We start from the raw sequence: 22,151 nt of genomic DNA on the forward strand, positions 1-22,151 counted from the left end.
AAAAACATATGGTACAAATTTTACAATATAATGTTTGAATACAAAGCCAGATTATAGACAAGTGATTAATGAACTGTTAACATTTATTTGGGTTTCATTTTATTGTGTGACATCGAAATGTATTTGTTTTCATTTTTGTCTATGTTCTTTTAAAGCAAAACAAGAGCTATGTAATGATACTCCAGAATTAAAGAGAAATTTTCCATTACTTAACTGGGAAAGGTAAGTGTAAGTGTATTGCAGTTAAAGAAGTTCCAAGTGAGTGCAGTTATATTGTTGAAAAGTAATTATCCATGTTTAAATACAAAAAAAAAATAAAATAATAGCATCAAGCAAAAACAATAAAAAATAAGAACAATTTTACAAAAGTAAAGAAAGAAAAGGATGCACTAGATTCCTTACCATTTTCCCAAATCTTTTCATTTTCTTCTGTGACAATTTAGGAATTAAAAAATGAAACATTTTTACTGTCCTACTCACAGCAAGTGGCTAATTCAATTTACTATAATATAGTCAAAGAACTGAAAATGGCACATATACATATAGGATATGACTCTGAAACCATGAATCAGTTAAAGGTGTTTGTTTTTTTTTTTCTTTTTGGGACGTACCCAGCAATGCATAGGGGTTACTCCTGGCTTTGCACTAGAAGTGCGCAGAGGATCATATGGGATGCTGGGAATTGAACCCCGGTTGTCCTCGTGCAAGGCTAACACCCTAACTGCTGTACTATTGCTGCAGCCCAAAAGTGTTTTTCACTTGCCCACCATTGTGTCCCTGGTATCCAGAATAGCACCTAACTCAAAAAACAAGGGTTGCCTTGTCTTAGATTCTTATTTAATATTTAATGTCTCAATAAGTAATTTTATCCTTCCTAGTGATATTGTTAGGCCAAGGCATATTTCTTAAAATTTGATTTAGAGTTGTAAATTTATTATGAAAGTAAGACACTCTCTGTGTGCTGTGCTATTTTATACATTATTACTTTGAGGTTTTTATGAATTATGATTTTAAGGAAATTTATTGATTATTATTCTTCAGTTTACAATACTGTGAATAATGGTTTCTCATGCACATAATTCCAATACCATACCCATCACCAGTGTACCCACCTCCCTCAAGGGCCCAAACACTCATTCCTTTCACCCTCACCCTCCCCACCAACTCAATTGTATGAAAGTTGTATCATTTTTAAATTGCCTTATAATTATAATTACAGTATAAACATTAAAATTTCAATCCATTTTTTTTAAAAATGGAATGATCTTGTCACATTTACTTTCATTAAATAAGGCATTAATAAGAAGAATTCAGTATAATTTGCTGAGCACTTAGTAGGTGTTAAACTAAGTTCTTTGTATCTTGTTTAATCCTCAGTATAGCTTTGTAAGATATTGCTGGCAGGATAAAAGACATAATGAAATTCTTTGTATTCTGTTGTACTGTATTTTAGCCTTCACCATCAATAGTGTGAACTTTCAGTATCCCCAAGATGGTAAAAGAAAGAAAAAAAAACCTTACATAATAAAATGTCAGCACTGAGCAGGTTATAACTAATGGACATCCAGACATTTTACAACTATTATTTAACAGACAATTGAGCATTAGTTAAAATATTCTTAATCTTAAGTAAAAAAATCAGTTGAAGGCAGTAAAATTAATGTCAAGAGAACTGTTGACAGTAGAAGTACATCTATTTGATAAAATCTATTATCGAATTTTAGGACATCTGTTCAATATAAACAGAACTTTCAAGTTATGGTATTAAATTTAAAGTGCTAGCATAAGTGTTTTAAAAATATCTCCTTATTAGTTGGCTAACAAAACCTTGCTTGATCTGACCTCTTCCTGCCTGCCAGTTTTATCTCCCATATTTCATGACCCCAGTCATCTTGCAGTTTTTGTTCCTATGACACTGAATGATCCTTTTGTGTTTCATTAGCACACTGCTCTATGCATTGTCACTGAGTTCTTTCCCATTCCATAGACAGTTTTTCTATTTAAACACCTGTCAAATCATGAGGTTCCCATGCAAGAATCCCTTCTAAGTTAGTGCCTATTCTGCTTCAACTTCAGTCCTAACTTGTCTTCTTCTCATCATCTCCCATATTTTCTTACTCTTCATTATTTATTTTGACTTTGGGGCCACATCTAGCAGTGTTCAGGGATTAATCATGACCCTGCACACAGGAATCACTCCCTGAAGACTTGGGAGAACATGAGGTGCTGGGGATTTAACCAACATAGGCCACATGCAAGGCAAGTACCCTACCCCTGTACTATTGCTCCAGCCCATTCTCACTCGTGTTTTAACTGCACTACATTGCTTCTGCCTGAAGACCATAACTCTACATCCGGAACACACTTCTTCCAGATCTCGACTAACTAAATTTTTTTTTAATCAACTGGCTTTGCTTCTTTTTGGTTTTATTTCTGCATATATTTCTCCCAAGCTAAAAAATTAATTTCAATGTTTGTTTCAGCAAATAAATAGTATATGACTACTGTTGTTCAGAATAAATGACCATCGATTCTATTTACTTTTAGCTACCCAATAGTCTTGAAACAAGATTTGTCATGAGAACATAGTAATTCTCCTAATTAAGAATTGATTTATACAACTACATCAATGGCAGTTTTGAACATTGTTTTTATGTCCTTGCATTCCTTTGTTGTGTAGTAACATTTTATTTGTTGCATTTTAATGTTTCTGAATTTATCAGTATCCAATGTGGTTCCTGCTTCAAAATGATAAACCTTTTCTTGGTTTTTGACCAGTGTGCCGTTAGAAGATTTTAATCCATGTTCTGGATTTAATGCCAAAATTTCTGTGAGTGGTGCTTGTAGCATTTCTTCTTCACCAACAGAGGCTCCTAAAAGCACTTACATCAAGGAAACAGTGAAAAATTTGTTGTCTAATTTAAGGTAGGATAATATTTGCACACATATTTCTTCCTGCTTTGCTGAACTTTCATTACAGTGACAGCTCCTTCCACTATTAAGTGGTAACATTATTGAGAAAACTTGACAGAATGACTTTAATCCTGTGTCCCCTAACTACGCTGAATTAGGAATGCCATGAGATAAATGGCCCTCCAAGTAGAACAAGACACGAGCTGTTATTCCATGGCATGGCAATATGGTAGATGTAATTCTTCTCTCCAAATGCAGGAAATAAATGTTACTGAATTTGCCTATGGTTTGGTATGGTTTTTTTTTTTTCTTTACTCTGTACAAAGAACTTCTAGACATTGTTTTGGACAAATCTTGTTTTAGTATTAGATACTGAATTTATAGAGCTAAACTGTCTTTTCCTTTCTTGTTCATTGTATACAGGGTGGGACTTTTTTAAAAATGCAAATGCCTGAATCTCATTGTCCAAGGAAGAACACTGAAAGAAGACAAAAGTCCAGGAGTCAGGTTTTTTCACAGAGAGAACAATAATAGGGAAAGGGAGTTTTTGTCATCTAGACAAAGATGCAACAATATTGGAAGCTGCAGATGGGAGGAGTGAGGGGGAATACCAGACTGAAAGGATCCTACAGACAGTGGTGGAGGAATGTTGGCACTTTGGTGGCTGTTGGGCTGTGGTATCATTGTATTCCTGTAGCACTGTAGCACTGTTATCCCGTTGTTCATTGATTTCCTCGAGCGGGCACCAGTAACGTCTCCATTGTGAGACTTTGTTGTTACTGTTTTTGGCATATCGAATATGCCACAGGTAGCTTGCCAGGCTCTGCTGTAGGTAGGATACTCTCGGTAGCTTGCTGGGCTTGAGAGAGACGGAGGAATTGAACCTGGGTTGGCTGCGTGCAAGGCAAACACCCTACTTGCTGTGCTACCACTCCACTCCATTGTATTCCTAAGATAAGCATTTATATATTTGCCAACCATTTATATATATTCCCATATATAGTGCTTTTCTGTAAATAAACTTGATTTATGTGTACAGTAAAGAATTAAGTGTAAAATTCACACACACATACACACATATTGAATTATAAAATGTACCTTAATATAAGCGTCATTGGGTGAGCATGGGATCAGTAACACCTCTAAATTATTACAGGCAATCAATTTGGTTGGCCTTCACAAACTAATGTGGTTCTGTAAAAAGTAAAATCTAGGGCAAGAAAACCACAGAACATGCCTTATGTGCAGTAGAGTTTCGAAGTAGGGTGAAAGAGAGAGGAAAACAGATGAGACAAAATATGCAGGGAGCTATATATCCATTTAGAACCAGACTGAAGTTCTGTGTATGAAGCACTATAAAACAAGAAATCAGTTCTGCAGCTGTCCTGGGTTTTGGGGAGTTTTTGTAGCAATGCACACAGTTCTCTAGTTGTGTTTACTTTTGCATAAATTCCCTACTTATATGAACACATTCCTAATACCCATTCTGTCCCAGGAAAAGGGAGAAAATAGTTTTTGTTACACCTCTCTTGGAGAGCCCGGCAAGCTATCAAGAGTATCCCACCCGCATGGCAGAGCCTGGCAAGCTACCTGTGGAGTATTCAATATGCCCAAAACAGTAACAACAAGTCACACAATGGAGATATTACTGGTGCCCACTTGAGCAAATCAATGAACAGGATGACAGTGCTACAGTGTTACATGTAAATGGATCCATCTGGACGTTGCATCAAACATCTACAAATAATACTAGGGATCCAAAATGTAGCCGGTATGGTACATTTCTGAACACTGAATGCTGACCACCCTCTCATAGTGCCTGGGCTGGCAGGCTATATTTTCCCCCGAATGGGACATAAACAGGCCAGACTTCAGTTCTTCACTGCAAGATTGAAAAAGGCCACTTGTCCAAAAATCTGGATGGTTTTCAGTTTCATCCTGCCATGGCTGACAATATACTCCTAAAACAGGGATTCTCAGCCAGTTTCTTTCCTTCTGTTACTGTTTTTCAGATGTGATATTTAAGATCCTTAGCTTTGAGTCCTGCATGTTACTCATTGTAAGATTTAGGCATGTCAGACATTAAGATTTGTTAGTATGCCATAAATTATATATTTCGGTGCCTGGATATATATGAACAAATGTGTGAATATCATTAAATATGTATGATGACCACATGTCCTGTGATTGGGACATTGCTTCAAATAAATCAAGGCTTGTTTATAAGAGCTGTTGGTATGAAGTCATTGTATTTTAGACACTAACCCCAATTTCTTTGTATATTTTAGCTCTTTGCTCTCACAAATATTAGAGTTTGGTATTATTATCAATATTATTCTTTTGATTTGGGGATCAATCTGGAAGTGCTCAGGTGCAGCTCACAGTGTTGTGGTCAGGGGCCACTCCCTGGTTATGCTTGAGAGGCCATATGAAGCTGGGGAGTGAATCCAGGCCTCCCAATTGCAAATGTACAAGAGATTGCTATTACTAGTGTTATTATTATTATTTTAATGTATGAAGGTATTATTATTGGTATTTATTATTATTGGTATTATTATTATTATTACCATTATTTTAAAGTACGAAGAAGCAGACTTTTAGAGAAGCTAAATAACATATTCAAAGTCACAGCAGATTATAGACAATTAGCTAGCTGCAGAGGACAGTTCTAGGTTAAAGTCTAAATTTTCTGAATCAAATAGTTGGCATTTTCACCACAGCTATTTACATGTAATTATGAATAGAGTAGTATGTGTGTGTTTATGTGTGTGTGTGTGTGTGTGTGTGTGAAACACATTCATTCCACTCTACTACTCCTCTCCACACTGAGATCCAGAGCTCTCTGACAGAAAGTATTGATTGTACCAAGGGTTGGATGAAACACCATCATTTTCCTTGTTTTTTACTTCTATACTTTTGTTCTGTATCTAAGTGTATCATTATTATTAATTTTAATGAGTTCTATGTGATCAAAAAGAGTATAATATGATTGAGCGTACTAATACTTTAAAGTGCCTTCACTTCTATAATTAGACATCAATAGAAAATTAAAATTTCCCAGAAACCATCTCCATAATAAGCACGTAAAATTTTGATGCTTGAAATCATTATACTTGCCTGTTAAGTACACTGAAAGATAAATGTATTAATAAATCATCTCTTTTCTATGTCAGTTTGAACTTTTTTGTGGTGATTAATTTTCAGTAAAAATATGTCAGTCTGTACCTGGAACAAAATCAACTTCTTATTTGCTAATTTTCTTTTTTGCTTTAGCCACCTATAATATGTTTCCTCACATTTCAGTAGTAAAACAAATTTCTCATCCTTGTTGTTTTTTCCTGTCACACAGCTCTATATCTGGTCCACATAGTATGCTTTGTCTTTAACTAGATTTTAAATCTCTCAACACGTGAAGTTCATGTGACTTTGTACAATGGAAATGCACCACGCTCTTTCTATCTATGATTGTTCTGTAGACTTGCCTTGCCTGTCACTCTGTGGAGAGCTTTAAGGATTCCTTTAACAAAGCAAGGGAATAGACAGTATCAAATTATAATAAATCTTTGGACTTTGACTACAGAACTGAGGTAACTAGCAGTGGGAAGTGGGAGGAAAGGGGGCAGATCAAAGTGACACAAGGCAGTGCTGGTAGATCTTTGGTACTTTGGTGGTGCTGGGATGCAGTAATTTTAGAATTCAAATGCATTAATGTTTGCACTATTTTAATTGGTTGTCTTACTTTAATTGGTTGCTTTACACGTACACTTGGGTTCATATAATGCAATATTTGTAAACATATAAAGTTATAACACTTCATTTTTTCAACTCTAGTAAAGTATAATAAGCCTGTTATGTTAAATTTTAAAAGAATCAAAATAATTTTTAAAGCAGTTTCACTTTTTATAGTCTGTTACCATTAGCTGGAGCAGTAAATACTGAAAGCAGGAAATAAAAACAACAACAACCAAACTTAAAAACTGTTTTCCCTAATTCTGTCACACTGTCGTAGCACTGTCGTCCTGTTGTTCATCCATTTGCTCAAGTGGGCACCAGTAATGTCTCCATTGTGAGACTTGTTGTTACTGTTTTTGGCATATAGAATATGCCACGGATAGCTTGCCAGATCTGCTGTGAGGGAGGGATACTCTTCGGTAGCTTGCCAGGTTCTCCGAGAGGGACGGAAGAATCAAACCTGGTTGGCCACATGCAAGGCAAACGCCCTAACTGCTGTGCTATCGTTCCATAGTAGTGAGCTTGAATATGATAAAAAAATACAAGTGGAAAAACCTACTGTGAAATGAACTAAAACTTTTTCATAATGCATTATATTTAAAATACTATGTATCTTTAGAAATAGCAGCATATATATATGAGATATTATTCAGACTACATGTGTTCTATTTTGTGTAAATATTAGTGCAGAGATTGCAGATTTCAAGTAATTCGAGAACAAGTTAAGAATGCTTTCTTCCCAACCTCCTCTTTACCCTCTCAGGCACCCAATTTTTTTCCTAGAAGTAACTTCTTAGAGTGCTGATTTGTTCTTAACCTGAATACAAGAGAATAAAGACCCATCGTAAAAAGAAAAAATGCTCAGAATAGGTTTCAACCCAGTGTTAGAGATGGGAAGCTGATTTTGAAGAAAGAAGTAGGGGTTTTGTTTAAAAGCCCTCTCACCCCTTCTGACTTAAGGCTACTATATCCTTTGCCTGGGAAGCACTCTGCTTGTAGCTTTTCTTTGTGTAAATCTGATTATTACTAATCACATATAATTGGATGTTTCCTTTCACTTAATCACAACTCCATTCTTCTTACTAGATAAGCAATAGTACTTAATTCTGAGGAGTTTGTGTGTGTGTGTGTGTGTATGTGTGTGTATGTGTGTGCCTATGTGTGTGATTTGATGTTTGTGGCATTGCAGAGGGATTTTTAAATTTAACTTTTTAAATATCGAATCTCCTTAAAATAATTAACACAAACAATATACTTAAAATACAAGAAATTTAACTTATAAAAAATAACTTCTTTTTATGTACCATATTTTCTTACAATTGAAAAGATTTTGTAAGTATTTTGGATAATATCCAAGAGATACACTTGAACATAAAGACACACTGCACATTTTTAAGATATGGTTGCCATAAATTTCCAGATTTTATATCCTCTCTGGAATGAAATATATGTCTCTAGGTGGTTAATCCTAGAAAAAAAAAAAACGTCACTTAAGAAGGGTGGGTTACAGTTGTCTTTTGGAAAAATGCAGCTCCTGTCAAGAACAATGGTTCATACTATTTGGAAAAAGCAGGATCCATGCAGGTTTTGTGAGAGTAATCCTGGAGACTGTGATGGAAGGAATTATTCTGGAGAATTAAATTCTTTGATTTCTTAAAGAGTCCAGAAGCCCTGTGGTCAGCCTTTTCTTTGAAGAATATTATTATACTTAGTTCTCTTGAAAACACTCAATTAGGCACAGAACTTCATGAACTTCTCTGTTGAGATAAACATGAAACCATGCTTGCTTTTTTACTTGCCTTTTTAAAATTTTTATATATGAACTTTTAAGGTAAGTATAAATTCACAGCATTTACATGAAATAATAGAGAACCCTTTACTTTTTACCCAGCCCTACTAATGATAACTTTTTTTAAAAAATAAATTTTATTACTCTTTTATTTGAGGCACCATGATTTATAATATTGTTAATGACAAGGTTTCATGCATGCAATGTTCCAACACCACACCCACCATCAGAATGTTACCCCCACCTTCATCCTACCCAATCCTTCCCCTCAGCCCCACTATGGTAAACTCAGTTGGGTGCACAAATTCTCAGAATCTGTTGCATTTGAAATGGTAACATCTTACTAAACTATACAGAATAGTATTACAGCATAGCATCTGTGTAATTAGACTAGCATCACCATTAGGATATAGGTAATTGATCTGATCAAAACACAGAACAGTTCTATTTCCATGAGGATTCCTCCTTCTGCCACTCCATCTCCCAAGTCTGCACTTGGATGCAGTGGTTAACACAGCATTTGGCAATCTTGAGTGCTGATCTTTGCCAAGATATTTAGCACCCAAGAGCAGAGCCAATTCTTGAACAGTGGTGTAACATCCCTGTTCTCTATAGTATATGACTAACTATTTTGTACTTATGTTCCTAGAGAGATTCTTCATTTTGTACCAGAGTATCAGCTGCCATCAGAATTTGGCTGCACATCTGTAGAGCAATTTGTAGAAAGTTGTGAGGTAAGCTGCCTTTTGTGTGTTATTGTTTTTAACTTTGGGGGAATGACAAAATAACCTGAATTTATTATCATCAAAGAAAATGCCAAGTGTTACCAACATGAGGACTAAAGTGACTTAAGTGAATATAGTTGGCATGTATTCATCAAATGGTTGACTCAAAATTAAGACTCATGTTAGAGCCAGTGGAGCAAAGGTCTAAATAAATTTGAGGGAGGTTGTAGTCTGAGAACAGTTGGTTGCAGAGATCAAAATACAATTTTGCTCCATAGCAGGATATGCTCAGGGCTTATCCCAGCTGTTTTTATTTTTTTTTATTTTATTTTTATTTTTGGGTCACACCCAGCCCCAGCGATGCTCAGGGGTTACTCCTGGCTTTGCACTCAGGAATTACTCCTGGCAGTGCTCAGGGGACCATATGGGATGCTGAGAATCGAACCTGGGTAGGCCGCGTGCAAGGCAAACGTCCTACCTGCTGTGCCATATCTCCAGTCCCTTTCTCTTCTTTGTTTCTGCTTCAGCTTCTATTCTCCCTTTCTCTTCTTCATTAGGCTTCCAGTGACACTTCCCCTCTGGTCTGATATATCAGGCCCCTGGTGACCACGTGCTGGACAATGCTGCATTCTTTCTGACACTTGTGGGCCATTAGCCAGTGGCCACTCCTTCCCTCTTGAAGCACATTTATTGCCTAACTCCATGACTACAAATTCCCATCTCTTGTCTTCCTCCCCTCTCTTCTTTCCTGGCAACCCCTCTCTGTTTGGTTTCTTAATGTTGACATCTCTGAGGGCTCTATTTTCTTCTTTATTAAATGCTATTTCTGGATTTTAATAATCTCTGACTTTTAATACAACCCCATATGTCAGCGATTCCCTGGCTTATTTCTCTGGCATTCATTCCCATTGGGAAAAAATCCAGATTTTAACTGCCTGCTTACCATCTTTTTAAGCATCCATTATTTTTCATTTCTTTTTCCCTTTGCCATGTTTTATTTTTGAGAGATTTTTGAACCATGTTGTATTCATTATGTAAGATGTCTTAATATGTTTTTGAATGGAACAATGGATACTTTAGTTCTTGAGTTTAATTAGAATTATGCTTAAAAGACCTAGTGTACCAAATATTGGTCATAATTGGCTGCTTTTAAAAAATTATAAGTACTTATTTATTGTAACTTTGTTGTAGATAGCTCATTCCCCAAAGTTAATTTTCTATTCTATTATCATTTAAAAAACTAGCTCGAGCGATGTCCAGAGAACACAAATAAAATGTTGAAAATGTTTTTCAAACAGGTAAGCTTCTTTTCAGTGTACTAATTTAAATTCAAAATGATCTAGTGTTCCAAAGGAGAAATAATACACATTTCTAAACATTAGGTTTGGAAGGAAATCAAATTTGCATTCACTTTTAGAGGCTTAAATTAATTTGTAACATATCACATGTCACAAAGCAGCATCTTGTTGAATTTTAAAATGCAAATGTTTCCACAGCATAAAGCTTATGAGACACTTTAGTGGGGACTATATTTTGAAGAAAAAAATTGCATTCTCTTTAAGAAATAGAGTCACTGAATGCTTAAAACACTAGATTTTTATACCATAAGTCAGAGTAAACTAAACTAGAAATAATTTTTAGATTAATATTCTAAATTATTTTGAAAAATTTTATATTCCTGGGTCGTTTTCAGTATTCTATCAACAATTTCTAGTTCAGAATTTTTCACTAATAAAAGTTGTGAAATAATGTTATAAAAGAAATTAAAATAACTTTTGAAAAAAATTTCTTTTTAAAGGTTTTAAACATTTAATATTTTGGTTCAGTTTATTGAAAACTCTGCTATTTATTTGGGTAGATATTTTAGCAATCTTCATATAATACTGTGTATTCAGTTATTAAATATTTCCCAAGGGAAAAATATAGAATTCTTCAGCTTTACACAGAGATATCTGAAAAAATAGTATGCTCCCAACTCGCTAGAGTCAATGCCAAGACACCAAGGTATAAAGTTGGCCAAATATATGGGGAATTTCTAGAACTTCTCATGACACTGAAATTGGTATTAAGATGTTAGATCTTCATTGGCATCTTTTCTCTATTTGTTCCAACCTGTGCGCTGATTTCATTACTAACATATGTATCTTCATCATCTCACATGCATTTATGCTATGACCATATTCTGAGAAACTATGCCAGTCTCCAAAGACTAAGAAGTAAATGGTACATCCACAATGAATTTATGTGCAGCTCTCAGCAAATGCACTACTTAATCAGTTTTGTAGAGAAGGAAATCTATTTGAATATCTTTATTTTCTAAGTGAAGTAAATTACCCAAGTAAAAAGTAATTTCACATTTTCAGAATAAACATTTGTCAATGTTTTTTTAACCAAAATAAAACATTATATTTACCTTCAATATATTTACCCTATTCTAGCATCAACACGAGTAAGTGTAAAACTACGATTGATGAAGAGTAATTATTTTTTTTAGCTGCTTTTTACTATTTATTACTTGGCACTTTTCTACTTATTTTTTTAAAACTTTTTTATTGATTTACCATGTGGAAAGTTACAAAGTTTTCAGGTTTAAGTCTCAGTTATACAATGCTCGAACACCCATCCCTTCACCAGTGCACATATTCCACCACCAAGAATCACAGTATAGCTCCACCCCGCCCCCCCCACACCCCTAGACCTCCCCACATCCCTAGCACCCCACACCCCCTGCCTGTGTAACTGATAAATTTCACTTTGATTACATTCAATATTTCAACAAAACTCACTATTATTGTTTGGAGCTTCTCCCTCCTGAAGTCGGACCTGCTGAAAAGGCAACATTTGATAATTTGTTTTCCATTGCTGAGAATGAAGAGATATGAGGTCAAGTGTGACCGCACTAGAGGCCTCACAGTATTGGGTTTCTGTATTTTAGTATTTTAGTAACTAAGTCCAGAGAAATATATGCCAGAAATTGTATCACTGCAAACTTGTACTTCTCAGTTATATTATATTCCACATATGAGTGCAATCTTTCTATGTCTGTCTCTTTCTTTCTGACTCATTTCACTCAATGATTAAGAGTGATTATAACTAAGGATTAAATTGGGTTTTTAAAACTAGACATTACATTAATTTCTTTAGCTCTTACAACAGTTTGGGAGATACTTGTAGCTATCTCTGTTTTATTAATGAGGAATTGAGATTCAGAAGGATAATATTCCAATGCCATGATGCAGAGAAGGGGTAGACTCAAGGATCAAATCTAAAATTGCCCTAATCCAAAATTTCTTACAGTACATTACTTTTTTTTACATTTTTAAGTTAAAAATGTAATACAACTTTATAACATTGTATGATTTATGTGCTTTTTAACCTTATTAATATCTAAAATACAATACTTTGTCCTTGTGATAAAGCTTCCACCCCAGACTCAAAATAGATGTGCTGTAGTACAGATCCTCACACCACTGTTACAAGAGTATTGCTTTTCACTTACTGGAGACCTTTGCATTAAACAAGATACATGCTGGGGGAAGGGGCAGCTCAGGTAGAGAACGGACCACTAAGTAAAGGGTGCTAGGGGAGCCCGTTCGGGATAGGAGGTGCGGGCTGAGAGTAGATTATGGACCGAACATGATGGCCACTTAATGCCTCTGTTGCAGGCCAGGACACCCAAAAGGAGAGAAAGAGCAGAAGGGAGTGTCCTGCCACAGAGGCTGGGTGGGGTGGGGAGACGGTGGGATGGGGGTGGTAAATGATTCTGGAACCATTGGTGGTGGGGAATGGGCACTGGTGGAGGGATGGGCGCTCGACCACTGTATGACAGGTGTGGGCACAAAAGTTTGTGAGTCTGTGACTGTACCTCACAGTGATTCACTAATAAAAAAATAGATAGATATAGAGGGGAATATGAGTTAAAGTAAAGATAGTGAATTATTTAATGCCCCACAAGCAATTATAACAAGTATGCTAGTAATGGAATCTATCCATATATGTCATCTCAGTCTATCCAAATATGTCTTATTTCTAAAAGAATTTTTTCATTGTTTACACTGTGAGTAACAGAGCCTGGTTACTAGATACATAGGAGGCCAGGTTGAATAAAGTAACTATTCAGGATGAATGAACATAGATCCCCATAATGTTCAGAGAAAGTGGAATTCAAAAAATCAAAGCAAGACAAACAGTGCAGAGGCAATATGTGAATGTTGGAACTGAGCTGTCACAAGTGAAATGCAGCATAATTGAAATCATGACTTTACTAACAAAACTGCCTGATCTTGTGATCATAAGGAATGATGAAGTCATGCAGTTTGCTGTAACATGGATAGAACTAGAAGGGAACATGTTAATGAAGTAAGCCAGAAGAAGGACAAATAAGAGATACCACTTTTATGAGATATTCAGAGTAACTGAATAAGAAAATACAATGGTTTAAAATGTGTGTGTGGTGGTGGGGGGGGTATATGATTAAATCACTCTTTGCCCCAGAGTGTGGAGAGAAGATAAGAAATAGAGTGGCGACCATACTGTTTTCCAAAAGGGGTGAACCAGTCGGCATTCCCACTAGCAGTGTAGGAGGGTCCCTTTCTACCCACATCCACGCCAACAGTTTGTTCTTTTGGATGTGTGTCAGTCTCTGTGGTGTGAGGTGGTATCTCACAGTTATTTTGATCTGCATCTCCCTGATGATTAGTGATGAAGATCATTTTTTTCATGTGTCTTTTTGCCATTCGTATTTTGGTGGAGAATGGGCACTGGTAGGGGGATGGGTACTCAAGCATTATATGATTGAAACACAAACACGAAAGTTTGTAAGTCTGTAACTGTACCTCACGGTGATTCACTAATAAAAGTTTTTTAAATCACAGCTTTTCTTTTTAATAAATAAAAAATTAGAGTGAAGGGGAAAAGAAGAGGAGAAGCAACAGGGATAGGGATCAAGGGATTCAGGCAAGGGATTCAGGCAGGGAATGATAGAGCTGAATCCCCAAATCAACAACACTGAAATCACAATACCCAAACATAAAAGATGCCTGTCAAGATGTCAGACTGGAACTGGGGTCCGGGGTGAGTAGGTGAGGGAACTAAAGAACACTGGTGGAGGGAAGTTGACAGTGTGGGGGGAATCAGTGATGGAACATTGTGTATAAAAATCCCAACTATGAAAAACTTTGTAACTCACTGTTCTTTAACAAAATAAAACTTAGGGGAAAACAAATTTAATGAAAAGTAGATGTAGGTGGATGTTAACAGAACTATTGAAGTAATTTCTTGAAATCTACATGGGAGACAAATATGTAAGTACTCACCTTGCTTGAAGGTGAGTACTCTTAATTCAGACAGTCATATCAAAGCATAGGACTCTTGATAAATGATGAGTCTTTGATCACTTTGAACCCTGGCCAAATCAACAGTTTTCCTAAGTTCTATCAGAGCAGTCAGTAATTCAGCAGCACCTTTGAATTCTTCAGGACCCTACTCTTCGTGTATTGATTCAACGTTGGCTATTTCTACTGATTTCTACTGTAGATTCTGTCCTCTAAAACACTCAGTTCTTTATCGCTGTTTGTAGGGTACAAAACTCTACATATAAACCAACCTCATTTTATGCAAACTTGTTAGGATTCTCAAGTTCAGAGCTGCTAAAACTTTAATTTCAAGGAAGAAAATTAAAAATCTCAGTTGAGTATTCTTTCTTTCAAGTCTTAATCCTGTTTTGAATTAAAGGAGTTAGGAAAGAATTCTATTTTTGATCTGCCACAAATACCTCTACAAGAGTAGGTTTAACTATCAGATCTAAGGCACCCATCTTGCTTCAGTTCTATATTCACCTTAATTAAAATATTAATATAACTAGAAGTTTTTTGTGTTGAGTTTTAAAAGCTGTCAAAAATGATTCCCTTTATAGAAGTATCCTAGAAATACTGACCTGAGAAAAGGCCAAAGAATGAATGAAGAAATTGATAATGAGTGATGGAAATACAGCTTGCTGGTTATAAAATAGAAAACTTTAAGAGACTAACTTTGAATGAAAGGTGCTATGCAAATATTTTTTAAATGTTGTATTAACAATGAGACTTTTTAACTTCTAATTTTGAAATAATTACTAAATCACTACAAATTACAAAACAGATCTTTCACCTGTGTACCTTTTATCCAATTTATCTCAATGCTTTCATCTTACATAATTGCATAATATATTATAATAACCAACCCAGATAAAATGCATGTCTGATCTTTGCCAAATGTGGGATCATTACCCAAATCAGCATACAAAACTGTTTCCACAAAGATCTCCTCTGTACTTCCCTTTATAATCCACCACTCCACTCTGACACTTTTTTTTTTTTTTTTTTTTTTGCTTTTTGGGTCACACCGGCGATGCACAAGGGTTAACTCCTGGCTCTGCACTCAGGTATAACTCTTGGTGGTGCTCATGGGACTATGTGGGATGCTGGGAATCGAATCTGGGTCAGTTGAGTGCCAGGCAAACACCCTATCTGCTATGCTATCGCTTCAGCCCTCCTCTCTGACACTTCTAACCCCTACCAACAACCCACCTGTTCTCCATCTTTAAGGTTTTGTCTGAATTTAGAGACAGTATAGAAATGTAATCATACAGTATGGGTCACTTTATGACTCAGTGTTATGCCCTTCAGCTCCACTCAGATATTTAAGACACCATGTTCTTTTTTATTGTTTAGGAGAAAAATCTGTTTTTGTTTTTTGTTTTTTTGCTTTTTGGGTCACACCCGGCAATGCACAGGGGTTACTCCTGGCTCTGCACTTGGGAATTACTTCTGGCAGTACTCAGGGGATGATATGGGATGCTGGGAATTGAGCCCTGGTCATCCGAGTGCAAGGCAAATGCCCTACCTGCTGTACAATTTCTCCAGTCCCTAGGAGAAATATCTGTTTTAACTGCAGTGATATTTTGAATATTTTTTATCTTTTAATTTTTGTTTTATTGTTGTTGATTTTGTTTTTTAAAGTATCCTGACTATTGTTTAGTATAGAAAAAAAGTGTAAAATTCTAGAGTTCTGCTGCCTTTGTTTCTGCTGAGTTGAATTATTATTATATCATTATTATTATTATTACTATTATCATTGATTTAGTGTGTCATCCCAAGAGTGCTCAGGGCACTCTCCTGGCACTGTGCTGAGGAAACAGCCTTGGCTGTACTCAGGGGCCATACGTGGTTCTGGTGATCAGGCCTGGGCTGGCCACATGCTGGTCAAGAGCCCTACCTGCTGTACATCTCTCAGGATCCAAACGTATTTTTCTTATTAAAAATATTCAAATATTTACCCAAACAGGATTTCTTTTGTCTCTCTTCTCTCAGAATATTCCCTAGCCATCTCAAAATTTGATACAATTATAATAACATTTTGAAATCAAAGCTTTTGTTTATTTAAATTTTTTAATTTTTAAAAATACTTTTGTTAAAAACAGTGACTTACAAAGTTGTTCATTGTATAGTTTTTTTTTAAGTGATTAGTGTTCCAATATCACCATTGTGACTTTCCCTCCAGCAATATCCCCGGTTTCCTCCCAAATCCTAGACTAGACCCTTATGTACATAACAAATTTAATTTATATTGCTAATTCCAACATAACTTTAGGAGATAGCAAATAGGATGAACAGAAAATAAATATGCAAGAACCAGTTTGTGATTACTGTCATATTTTGACCTATATAAATAAGAAAATTAAAACCACTGTATGCAATATAGTAAAATGGCTATTCTCATTTACATATATGTTTTCAACTCTGGAATCTAAAGTATATTACATTAAATTTTATTTTATACTTGGATCTGAGGGCTGGAGCGATAGCACAGTGGGTAGGCATTTGCCTTGCATGAGGCCAACCCGGGTTCGATTCCTCCATCCTTCTCAGAGAGCCTGGTAAACTACCGAGAGTATCTCGCCCTTATGGCAGAACCTGGCAAGCTACCCATGGCATATTCGATATGCCAAAAGCAGTAACAACAAGCCTCACAATGGAGTCCACTTGAGCAAATTGATGAGCTCAATGATGACAGTGACAGTGACAGTGAATTGGACCTCATTATGGTAATAATCATGTCTCAGCATTTATTTTATTGATTAATAAAATAATTCTATTTTAATTAATAAAGCTTTTAAAGCAATTATGGTTAACATATTGTGCATTTTATATTAAATAGGTAAGGCCTACATATGTAATTTTTCCCCCTACACTTTATATAAACACTGTGGTTTACAAAGTTGTTCACAATAATTTGTCACAGGCATTCAGTATTTCAACACCAATCCTACCTTTACAGCTTTCCTCACCATTAGCGCCAATTTTCCCAACCACCCCTTAAACCTGCTCCCATACCAGACCCTCAATAATTTGTTTTATATTGCTTGTTATCAATATTTTGCTAACAGAATGATCAAAATATGTTTCCTTAGAAGAAAATTAGTGTAAATTGTTGTACACCATGGCTACGTTAAGTCTTCGTATGAGAGATTACTAAGATGTTGTTACAGGTTAAGCTTTCTATGTTTATGTTTTGTTAATGGAGTTTGGTTGCCTTTTACACTATATCCCATTCAATTTGGAGTGCTACTACCGGTTTATCAGTGTTATAGAGTTTGAGATGTATTTCTGGTTATGCACTCCAGGACGTTTAGAATTTTTAATGGGGTGGTACAGCTAGAGTTAAAGTTTTAACTGGTGGCAGCTGTAGGTAGTGGATGTGACTACAGGGACTTTCAGGAATATAGAAGTTGGGGGAGGTAGCCCTCTCGACTCAGAAATCCTGGAAATTTTAGTCATAAAACCTGCATACCTGAATTGAAATCAAAGTCTTTGGACTTAACATTATATATGGTATATTGTAAGCACCTTCAGCACAAATGAGCTCTTGGGAAACAACCAAAACTTTAAAATTAGCAAGGATTATACACATAAGTATATGACCATAGTCCTTATGTTAAATCTAAGCAACCTGAAGAACAGGAATTACTCTTACTATAGTCTCTGTGCTCTTTTTATGCTATAGAACTGAGTTACAAATGGGATGACATTATCTTCTGAGAAATCCCAAAGCACCCAGCCAGTTGGTCATTACCTAGATGCTGCTGGTGTTGGGAGAGAAAGTCATAAGCACTTGCCCTATGTTTTCCTTGAATCATTATTTTGTCATCACTAGTGGAAGAGCAATTTAAAGCAAGAGTGTTCCTTCTTCATTTCAAAGCAAGCATCTCTGAGCTTACTTGTTCGACTGACTCTCATTTCCTCCTATGTGAGTCCTTGGACCATTGGACACTGTATTTCTTTTCTCTTCTTTCTTCCTCTTCCATCAGATTGTAAGTTCCTTCAGAGTGTCATTATGTCTAAAATCAAAGCATTCATGCTCCATAAATACAGGATTAACATAACACCTATGTACAGCATTATAATATGAAACTGATTTCTAGTATTGGGGTAAGTAACATTTTTAATATTAAAAATTGTTTTTAATAAAAATTTCAGTTCAAGAATGAATACATGGTCCAATATGAAAAAAACTTAAGGAAAAAAATGCAGTCTATTATTTGTGATGCAAATAGAAGAGGCTTGATTAGTGAAGTGTCTCTGGGGAAATGTGAAGAAAAAAGAAAAATTACTGAAGAGAGACTGAATAATCTTCGTGCAAAACTGGCATTATTGTTGCAGAAATTTCAGTTGGTAAGTTACAGAATTCTATCTGAACAGTACCCAAGACATATTTTTTTGAAAGCACACTCAGCAGGTATACTTCACTGCACATCCTAACTTGTCATCTATTTACTAACCATGACTAACTCTCTTAATCTGCTACTTATTCTCAAGCATATTGAAATACAAAAGTAAACCTTGAAAGTATATATTTTAATTGTCTTTTTTACCTTTAACTAAATTAGGATCGCTTATTTTGCTCTAAGTCTTCTCAGTAACATGTTTCTAGTAGGAAATATTTTCTTATTTTCAGACAAAGCAAAATATGTTAATATATTTTTATCCTAATGCATAAATAAAAAGAGACTCATATAATCTTCAAGAAGAGGTTGTGTAGTCAAGAAACATCATATATCTATATACATTGGGAAAAACAGTTATTTTTCTACGGTACTTTTTCTTTACTTTCACATAGAACATTGACTTCTGACATTTCTGGTCATCAAATGGGTGGAATTTCACCTCATACCAAGAGACATTTTTGATTTACAAATAAAAAAGATACGATTCCTCCCCACTTGAGCATGTAGATAACAATTAAAATCTCATATAATTAAAATTTAAAAGGACAAGTAATGCTGTTTTACTTAATGGTAAATTATGTTTGTGTTTTTATCAACAATACCTTGTAAGAAAGTTTAGTTTACTGCTGTACAGGAGGGATTTTAGGGAACCTAATTTTCGTTCTTATGATTATAAAAGGTTACAGTATTTTTAATATAGGAAACGTGGTAGGAAATCTGGCACATGTTAGTCTCAGCACCTTACTATTGTCTTAATAACAAGAAAAATAAGAGACTAAAGAAAATATATATCATATAAATTAAAAATCACCCTATTAAAGGTCTATAATATTATTATTTCTTCTAATATAAAAATCTCGCGGCCAACCCGGGTTCGACTCCTCCGTCTCTCTTGGAGAGCCAGGTAAGCTACCGAGAGTATCTCACCCGAATGGCAGAGCCTGGCAAGCTACCTGTGGCATATTTGATATGCCAAAAACAGTAACAAGTCTCACAATAGAGACGTTACTAATGCCCACTCGAGCAAATCGATGAACAATGAGATGACAGTGCTACAGTGTTAATATAAAATCTCTATTTGAATAGGGTAAAAAGAGAAGGTATAATAATTTATTTATCTTTCTTTTAGTAGCCTCTAAAGTCCCTTGCAGTAGCCAGGGCAGTAAGATTAATTTAACTTTCTTTCTTTTTTTTTAACCATTTAATAGGAAGGAAAGGGATTTAACTTGTAAATGATGATATATTGTACCTAGTATCAGTGAAAAGTGTGCTCAGAGAACTCCTGCCCAAATATATTTACTCTCATTTCTTACTTGAAATGTCCATCTTTCCTGTTGCTGATTGCAAAGTAACTGCAGTGGAATAGAGGGAATAGAGCAGAGACGTGGATCTGAAGCAGGTGGAGGGAGGCAGGCATGTGAAGAAACAGGGCATAGAACCAACCTGCACTCCTAAGAGGAAGTCTAGTGTGGCAGGCAAAAGGCAATTGGAACCAAAGGATTAAACTTCACCCAACAGAATAAGGGCACCAAGTGTCAAAGCATTTTTCAAGATCACTATATATTTAGAAATCTAGATAAACGTCAATGTTAGTAAAGCCTATCAACAGGAACAGGCTGGGACTCTGTATAATTCAGCCCTGATGGAGAACATAGGTATTAGGTTTTTCCTAAAATTCCTTTTATCCATCAGCTCTGTTGGAGAGCTAGGTGACTCATGGTTGGGAGTGACAGAGGTTATGTTGATAAAGAGGGCATCTGCCAGGATCAAGCAACTAGGAAAGGAGAAATCATATCAATAGAGATTTAAGTGAAAGAATGAAAAGGGATCAGGGCAGGCCATAAACCAAGGTTTGTGGGAACAGATGCTGCTGTGGAAAGAGAAGCAACCAAGATGTCAGTTTGCTGCCTCATTTGTTTTGCCTGTAAGTCTAAAGATTTCATGAATTTTAAAAATGGGATATGAGTGCCTATAAAACAAAGAAGGATGGGATGGGTTCAGGGAGCTTGAAGAACATGACAAGCAATTTAATTGAGGAAGGGGACAGTTGAACTAACCTCCACTAAAGAAGAAAAATGATCCAAGTTTCCAACCACTTGTGAGCATAAAATGAGATTAAATGCAAAAACATTTTGAAAGGTTAAAAGCATTATTCAAATGCAAGGTACATTCTGTTGCTGCATGAATCATAGGGAAGACTATTAGGAGGTCACCCAGATTACTGGAGTAAACCTTGTCGTCCTTTCTTTTGTATGATTGCTGCTTCTCTTTACTAGGGTCATCCAGAAGATCTGGAGGAAATTGACAATTATGTGGAAACTTTGCTTCTAGAAGATGATCCCCTCTTGCGGAATTCTAAAAATAAAGTGACTGCAGGACATAATCTCTCAGGAAAAAAGTAAAAATACTTCTCAAAAATTAAAGGTAGAGATTTTCTTTTCAAAACTGCTAATAAAAGATTTTTTTTTGCAAAAAAGTAGTTTGTTATTGTCAAATTTATCCTGTTTATAGCACTAAGGAAATTGTTAACTGTAAACTTGGAGACTGATTTACCATTTTCACATTTCTCGGTCATCCTCCCTCACTGTACTTGTTCTCTCAGAGACCATTTCTGAAGTGTTGTGATTCCTGTATGTGAGTTGCTAAGAAACATGGTAATGTTATTTAGGCTTAAATTTGGTTTTATTTAAAAGATTGTAAAATTGGAAAATAATTGTTTTCAAAGTCTTTACTGAAAGGGTTATATAATTGCTGTTGACATATGCTTTGAAAAAGACTTTATGCTCTTTCTTGACCACTCACAGTTAGTACTCTATAAAGAAGAAAATATAAATGTCTACAAAACTCTAATTTATATGGTAATTTTATTGTTGAGCTGTAATAAAAGAATAAATCTTCTAAGTATGAATACATAGTATAAGAACTTATTGTTATATTATCCTTGATAATTTTTTGTTGTATATATTTAGAAATATTTGTAGCTTTGAATTAGCATAATAAAACATTCCAGTTTTGTTTGTGTAATTGTGTAATTTCATTTTTTTTTTAAATTTTATTGAATCACCATGTGCAGGGTTACATAGTTCTCAGGATTATGTCAGTTATACAATACTCAAACACCCTTCCCTTCACCAGTGCCCATCTTCCATCACCAACCCCCCCAGTATACCTGCCACCCCCTCCCACCTCCCCAGTCCCCACCCTTGTAAGTGATAAGTTTCACTTCATT

General features: G+C 35.5%; 1 protein-coding gene across 1 annotated transcript in view; it reads left to right on the forward strand.

Annotated features, from left to right (window-relative positions):
* MORC1 (MORC family CW-type zinc finger 1) overlaps nt 1–21,324 on the forward strand; it is a 164,580-nt gene extending 143,256 nt beyond the window's left edge. Inside the window, exons 22-27 of the mRNA XM_055128982.1 lie at nt 156–222; nt 2,779–2,925; nt 9,084–9,168; nt 10,404–10,457; nt 18,675–18,869; nt 21,199–21,324. Of these exons, the coding sequence (XP_054984957.1) occupies nt 156–222; nt 2,779–2,925; nt 9,084–9,168; nt 10,404–10,457; nt 18,675–18,869; nt 21,199–21,324 (674 nt within the window). The remainder of the gene's footprint in view (nt 1–155; nt 223–2,778; nt 2,926–9,083; nt 9,169–10,403; nt 10,458–18,674; nt 18,870–21,198) is intronic.
* Nucleotides 21,325–22,151: the final 827 nt, after the last annotated feature.

Source organism: Sorex araneus, chromosome 2 (assembly GCF_027595985.1).
Source record: "Sorex araneus isolate mSorAra2 chromosome 2, mSorAra2.pri, whole genome shotgun sequence".
Classification (NCBI taxonomy): Eukaryota; Metazoa; Chordata; class Mammalia; order Eulipotyphla; family Soricidae; genus Sorex; species Sorex araneus.